The following is a 7,884-nucleotide window of genomic DNA, read 5'->3' on the forward strand; positions in this document are numbered from 1 at the left end:
GCCTGTGACCAAGGCTCAGCTATTAAAATTCATTGTTAGGAGTACTGCAAACAAGTCTCTTCTGCCACTTAGCAGAGAAGTCTGAACACTAGTGTGAGTATTAATGAATTCCGTGTGGCAATGAAGTTGTTTCAATCTGAGGCTGTTGGAGTTCTCTTTAGTCCTTACCCAAGATGCACCACCTGCCACTACCCACTGTTTAAATGTTTTAGCATCATGCTCTCTGCTTTTGTGGAAAGGGGTTTCTTTGTCAGACATCCTTGAAAACTAACTATTGTGAGCTGGTGTGCTGCCTACAAAGAGGGAAACATATATGCATATTTATTTTACAGAGATAACATAAGTCCAAAAGCTATTGTAAACTCACAGAACATTTTCACATGCATAATAGATATTATCCACATGTGGATGTTTGTCATAGGTGTGCATATACATGTGTGTACATCTAAAAGGATCAACCTAATATAAAAACTAAGCCTGCTCTATTAGGGTCTGAACTGATCTGAAGTCTGAGCTAGTAGTAAAGATCACTTTACTTACATTTTTTTTCTTCTTTTGAATTTTTGGGAAGTTCCTCAAGCCTACACAGAGCTATGTGAGCACCAGAACACTGCTCATTTATGGACCACCATTCTTTTTTGGTTATGGGGGTTGTGTTTCTTGCTCGGTTACTTTTCCTCAGCGACAGTGTCAAAGCCCATGAGGAGATCCTTAGTGCCGTGGCAATACAAATCTCAGTGATATTTCTGAATGAACTAGTACACCTAGGAATGTTTGGCTATTTCTCAAACAATTTCTGCTTCCCATAAGTTTTATCTGGGTTTTATCTTGTTGGTAAAAGCCAACAAGAGTGCCCCTGCTCCTTACCTCGGTAGGAGCTGTGATTGTCCTTTGCGCAAGGTGGCAGCAAAAGAAAGCTCTTCCAGCTCCTTCCTCTCTCCCCTGCACTCCTCCTGCTAAGGAGAGCAACTCCTTCAACTTTATTAATTGTGTTTTAAAACCCAACTGTTGCTGGTGGTTAATATATGTCTGAACAATACATGGAGTTACTGATGCCTTTTACATTGGGAGCACTGTCACATTTCGCTCTCGATTTCTTTACCAATATTCCTCTAGGGAAAAGCTAGGAAATTGAATGCAAAGAAAGGAAAACTATGAGACAAATCCCCCTTAAATCACTGATTTTACCTTTATAATTTTATTTTTAAAACAGGGTATTTTTCCAATGAAAACACAATGACTTTGGGAGAAAGGATTGAGTCCAAGAAAAATAAAATAAAATAAAATAATAAAAAATAATAAAAAAATTAAAATGTTAAGCTCTGGGCTTAATTAAGGCATTATCACATGTCAAATTGTGACAAATTGTGATGGAAGTACCTGTGGTACACCATGTTTCAGCATAATAATTTGGTTTGTCAGTAGGAATAAGTAGTCTGGAGAATCTGCCTTTGAAGTCCCAGTTAGCAGATATCTAGATTAAATAAAAATGTGGAGTCCACCCTGCTAGTTCTGCTGACCCTAATTAACATTTGCTGTTTGGATATTTTTGGAGGGGGTTTTTATTTGTTTTTTGGCTTGGGGAAAAGATTTATTTCATTGAATGGAATGTTTTACTGCAAATATTAGAGTTGATGAAGCTACTTTAAGGTTCATTAAGCCTCAAAATACTCCTAACACATATTCCCCATATGGAAGAAAACCTTGGGTGAATATTTAATAACCTTCACAGATTTGACCCTTTAAAGTCAATAGAAGTAATAAGAATAGCAGCAAGACTCTGCTTATTTTGAAAAGCCAGGGATTACTCACCTTGAAAGTACAATATAGTAAATATGTTCTTTATTCTAGAGGCATGGTAAAAGAACAGCCTGTCAGCTTTGGATATGAACATTCTCTACAACCTTAAAGCTTGTTCTGATGAGCATAACCTTATTCCAAAACCACTGTGTTTAATAAAAATTACTTCCAGAATTTGAAGAATATTTTATTATGGAATACAAAAATACTATCTATGTAAAAACAATAAGTTAGTTTATTTACAATACTTTACACTATCCTGCTCTGGGGCTTCCTTTGCACCGGACTTCTTGTCATTATTTTACACACCTTTATAATTTTAATTATAATTTTGCACAAAGCATTTCCAAAAGCATGTCATCCATGTTCACTGCTCCAATGATGGGCCTGAAGAATAATTCAGCAACCACATTAGCATTAATAGATCTTAACAAGGAGAGAACAACATTCAGCTTGGCAAATCTGGCTTCATCACCTCTGTGAATGAGTCTGACATGTTCATTTAGAGCTTGTTGTGCTTCCCTCTGCAATCCTTCAATGTACTGAGTACACTGCAGTCCAGGTAGATCTGAAAAGAAAAATAAATTATTTTGTTTATATATTTTTGTTTATAAAACAATATTATTCTTACAGAACAACTCCTAACAGCTCACAGACTGTAATTATCACTCAAGGAAAGAAGCAAATTAAATTGCTAGAGGACTTCCTATATGCAAAGCCAACATGCCAAATTTTATTGGACGGGTCAAATTCTTATCATACTGGTTTTCTGTATATTTAATACTCTTCTTCACAAACCTAAAACATGATGTTTGTCAACATTCACTTAGGTGTTAAACAAATTAGTTGATAAAAACTTTGATTGAAGAATGCTCTCCAAAACACCATTACAGCAGGGAAGACAAGAAAAATAACTTTTTCAATTTTTCACTTCTGCAAAAATGCATTGTTTACATTTAAGGCTTCTTTTGACTACTGCTTCTACTCCAATTTATAAGTGGCAAGAAGTACTGACTCCAGCAGGAGACAGGAAGTTTCCCAATGAATGACAGTAAGGATACTGAAAGATGGAAGGTGCAGAATTAAGGCTTTATGTGACCATAGAATCATTTTGAGTGGAAAAACCTCCAAGATCACTGAGTCCAGCCATTAACCTAACACTGCCAGGTCCACCACTAAACCATTCTCCCAAGGAACATATCTACACATTTTTGAACACTTTCAGGGATGGTGATTCAACCACTTTCCTGGACAGCCTGTTCCAGTGCTTGGCCACCCTTCCAGAGAAGAAATTTTTCCTTCCAGGACAATGCCTCTGTCTTTTTGCATTAGACCAGCTTCCAAATTTGACTTATGTAACATAAGCTTCGCCTTAACTATTGTAACTTTTCTCTCTTATCTGTATAGAAAGCAAAGCTACAAAAGCAGGATGATAAATGCAAAGTACCACTACAGGAACCTAACCATCAATAACTCCCAGTTTGGCAGCGGGAGCACCAGCAGAGCCTGTCCCGCTTTCACAGGATACTGCCACACTTGGGAAGTGCCATATCCAGCCTGCCATAGCCTGACCGCCTTCCAGGTCAGTCAACAACGCGATAATAAGTCACTTGGTAGAGCTGCATCTATGGGATTCTCCACAAAGAGAGACGGCAAAAAAAAAAAAAAAAAAAAAAAAAAAAAAAAAAAGTAATAATACCCCGATCATAAGTGCTACACCCAAAGCCACAGCAGCACTTTGCTGCTGGAAGCCCCAAGCCTTCCCTGCCCTGCGGGGCGCGCAGATCTCCGGGCACGGCACGGGCAGAGCCGCTCCCCTCGGGCCGGGCAGGAGAGATCCCGCAGCTCCAGGGAAACGAGCAAGGAGCCTCTGCTGTCTCCCAGCCTTCTCTAACCGACTGCCAGGCGCCTGGAATTCGCTTTGTTCGTGGAAAGCATCTGTGGAAAGCGCCAGCCCTCCGGACCCCAGACCGAGCTGCAGCCGGACTCCCTCCCTGCCTGCGGCCGGGGTCTTGCGGAGGGGGCAGAAGGTGAAACTTTGCTCCGCGTCCCTCTCCTCCAGCACCTTTCTCACCCCGCGGAAAGCCCCGGGTCTGCCCCGCTTCCCTGGGGATGCAAGCGGGCTCTCCCCTGTGGCAGAGAGACCCCGCTGCCCGCCCGGCCACTCACCCGGGTTGAAGAGCACCGTCCCCTTGAGGTAAGCGTACTCTTTGGTGCTGATGTCCAAGCTCCAGCACTTGGCCAGGAAGCCCTTGATAGCCTGGATCTCGCCGGCCGAGGGCAGGTGCGGGCCGTGGTGCGGCCGGCCCGGTGCCGGTGCCGGTGCCGGTGGGCGCTCGCCGTGCTGCCGGGCAGTGAGGATGCGCTGCAGCATGCTGGGCTCCGCGCTCTCCACCGTCTCCAGGTGCACCCGCTCCTGCGCCAGCCCCAGCAGCAGCAGGGGCGCCCAGCAGCTGCGGACCAGCAGCAGCTGCTCCTCCAGCGGCAGCTCCTGGAAGCAGGGCACGTTCTGCACGAAGCGCAGCGTCTTCACCAGCACGGCCGAGGCCGCCTTGCAAGCCACCTGCGGGCTCCGCAGGGCCACCCTCCGCCGCGACCCGCACGGGCAGCCCCGGGGCGCCGGCCCGGCCGCCGGCGCCGCCCGCTCCTCCTGGCTGCGGAGGATGCTGTAGAGGATGCTGCTGTGCCGCCGGCCCTCCGCGCAGCAGCGGCACGCCATGGCACCCGCGGGTCCGGCGGGGGCCGGGCTGAGCCGGGGAGGCTCGGCGGGGCGGTCCCGGCCTCCTGCTCCCGCCGGCAGACGCGCACCGCTCGCCCTCTGCCCGGCTCCGTAACTTATTTATAGCCGGCGGGGGTGTGTGCGTGTCTGTGTGTGTGTGTGTGTGTGTGTGCAGCCGCAGGCGCTGTGCCGGCCGTTCAAAGGGGCAGACACTCTTTACTGGCTGGAAAAGAGGCGGGGGGGAGGAGGGGAGATGAAAAAAATAACCAAACCCTCCTCCTCCTTCCCTGAGACAGCGATACCCGGGGGGAGCCGGCGAGCCGGCCGCCTCTGCCCGCAGGCTGCGGCGCGACCAGCGGCAAACTGCAGCCTCCTCGCCCAGCGCGGGGCCGCGGGATGTCCCTTCCCGGCCCCTCTTTCCGAGTCCCATCCCGGCTGATGTTATCCCGGGATGCTTCGACAGGGCAAGGCAGGGCAGGGAAGCTCCTGCTGCTCTCGCGTTTTGCTACTGTAGGGAGCGGCTCCCGCCCCTGCGGGACCCCACCGAGAAATGAGAACCGGCCCCACTGCCTTCACAAGCACCCGAGAGGTCTCGGGAGGAGAGAGAAAGGGTGTATTGGTGAAGAAAGGAGGGCTGAATTGGGCCAAATTGTTAAATTCCCGCCGGAGGGCAAAAAGGTGACCCCACCAATGACATCGAGGACTTTTGTCAATGCCTGCCCTAAGGAGTGATGCCTTGTGTGCCAAATGAACTGCACAGTGCTGCCGTGCGGGAGGGAGAGTCGGACACGTCCCTGCCCAAATGGGTGCTCTGTGAGGGTTGCAAACAAGGACCTGTCAGGGTGCCCTGGGGCTGGTGCAGCTGCAGCACCCACTGGGATCCCCCATGGAACCACTCCCATCAATAATTCCCCTGCTCTGCCTGTCAGCACCTGGCCCATCTTTCTGATGTCATTTTGTTCCATCCGTTTGCATTATCCCTTCAGGCTCTGCTTCTCCATGAATCCCTCCTCTTAGATATTTACTTTTCTGTGACCCATGTCCTCCAAGTGTCATATGAACTCCAAAGCAAGGAATCCTCCCATCCCTCCAGGCCTTGATGTTTACACAGGAAGGACAGGGGACTCATGATTGACAAATATGGATTCTTGAATGAAAAATAAACACCTTCTCAGCTGGGCTAAATAAAAGTGTGTGCAGCAGAGTGGATAAACACTACAGAAAATGAAATTACTTCTATCTCCTGCATATGGGCTAAAACAGAAACATTTTCTGGTTCATGTGATCTGGAAGAACCTTGACAGAGAATTAGAGAAAGTAGCTGGTTTTAAGCAAAATTCTGTACCTTTTCCACCAGTATCTGCTACCAAGAGAAGACTAAATCACCCTTGAAAAGCTGCATTTTCTTTCCATAAAAGTGCTTTTTGCTTTGGTGTTGTTTTTGGTTTTGGAGGGTTTTTTGTTAATTTTGAGGGTTTTGGGTTTTGTTTGGTTAGTTGGTTTGTTGGGGGTTTTTATGCAAATACCATTGAGTGCTTTGGATTTTGTAGAAACTAAACAATTTTGGGCTGGATCTTGGCAACTTCTTTTCCCTATGAAGTCAGTCCTACCCTGTCAGCTTACACAGGTATAGAGTCACACAGTCTTTTCCCTCTAAGTTTTTCTTCACAATTGGACTCAGAGGGGATATTCTTTAAAAATGATTTGTGCTTTTTGTAAGGCACTTTTCTACAAAGTTATATAAAACACTGATGGGCTACTCTCTCAAGTAAACCTTGTTTTACAAACACAAGCTGTCCAACACCTAGATTATCATACTTTTGGTTTTATCTATGAAACGCATTTTCCACAGACCCAAAGATGATAAAGCCCTTTATTGGCTTTGCAGTGGAAGAGAACTGCTACAGTGCACCAATTCAGAAAGTTCGCTGACAGGTCAGTGGTTTCACCAAACATTCTTTAAGAAAGAAAAGATGCTAGATTTACAAAACAAATGTACTAATACTAAATATTACCAACTTTTTCATTTGGGTAGTATCACTGATAATGACAAAACAGTCATTTATTTGTCTAGAATATTTCTTTGCCATTCTAGGTTGTTTCCTCTTCTAGTCATCAGTGTTTCTTCTGCATTAAGATTTTGGATGGTTTCTTTGAGCCCTTTTTGTCTTTTTCCTTTTTAGTTTTTTTGGGAAGGGGTTGTTCACTAACTTCAGAGGTAAATCTTGCCAATTTTTACAAAAAGAGTATTGCTAAGCTTTTACTTGTCTTTCGTGGAATTTCTCCTATGAGGTACAGATCATGGAATCTAGACCATGGAATCTAGATGTGTTTTTTATGAATGTTAACTTGGAAAATATCTATGGGAAAGCACGGTGCAGCTGAGACTGGAATCATTGCCTTTGCAGCTTTGACCTTGGACTCCAACTGTGGGAATGTTCTGCTTATTATGGGAGGATGCTGCTTACACAGGGCTATAGACAAAGGAAATATTTGTAAATATAACTTTTATACCAAGTCTACAATAGATTTTTTTTTCCCTGTGTAGCTATATTGGTTGCAGGTGTTCAATTTTTCAAGGTATTTCTTTTTCAAACAACTCTCAAATGTAGATGCAATTTGTCTGTTATATAATGATTTTGCTGACTCTTCATTTTCTAAACAAACTTCTACAAAAAGACTTTGTCTTTGATAATTATAAAATGTATACCCCACACTGTAACCAAAACTTGGTTTACTATGCAGTGCCAGAAATCACATTGCTGCAGTTACAAGTGTACTTCCTTCTCTGACAAGTGCATGTAAACACTAATTTCTCTCATTCTAATTCTTAATGTACTCAGATACACATGGAAGTTTATTTTATTCAGGGTAGATCATCTATTTCCAAGCTAAAACATTAAGAATGTTTTAATTTATTTATCCTATAAATATTTATTTGTGTTTTTCATGTTGGTATTTAGCAATTTGTTCAGTCTTTATTTACAAATCTGGGTTCTGCCTGTCCATGCAGCATTCAAACTAAGTTAACAACAATGCATTCTATTTACAACCAAAACAAAAATCCCAAACAGAAGCCAAACTGTTTGATGGAAAATGCATGAAAACCCTTTTAGAATAAAGGGAAAGTGCCTGGTTTCTGCTAGAAGATCTGGTGTTACATGGGTATTACCAAGCTCCTTGTGGTACAGTCATGAATAGGTTTACAAGCTTCCAGACAAAGGATTGTGTGTTTGTATTGTTTGGGGCTTTTTTGGATTGTTTTTGTTTTGGGTTGGTTGTGTGTGTGTGTGTGTGTGTGTGTTTGTGGTTACAGGGTTTCTTTAACTCAGACAAAGCCTTGGATATGGAGGTGATACAGGGCA

At 44.3% G+C, this 7,884-nt stretch overlaps 1 protein-coding gene across 1 annotated transcript; it reads right to left on the reverse strand.

Moving 5' to 3' along the window:
- Positions 1-1,974: 1,974 nt before the first annotated feature.
- NR0B1 (nuclear receptor subfamily 0 group B member 1) lies at positions 1,975-4,724 on the reverse strand. The gene is made up of 2 exons (XM_066571656.1): positions 3,970-4,724; positions 1,975-2,368 (listed from the first exon to the last, which is right to left on the reverse strand). The coding sequence occupies exons 1-2, from the start codon at positions 4,517-4,519 to the stop codon at positions 2,124-2,126; spliced, it is 795 nt and encodes a 264-aa protein (XP_066427753.1). The 5' UTR covers positions 4,520-4,724; the 3' UTR covers positions 1,975-2,123.
- Positions 4,725-7,884: the final 3,160 nt, after the last annotated feature.

Source organism: Molothrus aeneus, chromosome 2, assembly GCF_037042795.1.
Source record: "Molothrus aeneus isolate 106 chromosome 2, BPBGC_Maene_1.0, whole genome shotgun sequence".
Lineage (NCBI taxonomy): Eukaryota > Metazoa > Chordata > Aves > Passeriformes > Icteridae > Molothrus > Molothrus aeneus.

Bases quoted from the DNA above. Each gene is read 5' to 3' on its own strand.
- NR0B1 (XM_066571656.1), bottom strand. From the start codon at position 4,519: ATGGCGTGCCGCTGCTGCGCGGAGGGCCGGCGGCACAGCAGCATCCTC. The intron at 2,369-3,969 runs GTGAGTGGCCGG...TTTTCTTTTCAG, and splicing joins GACGGTGCTCTTCAACCCGG to ATCTACCTGGACTGCAGTGT.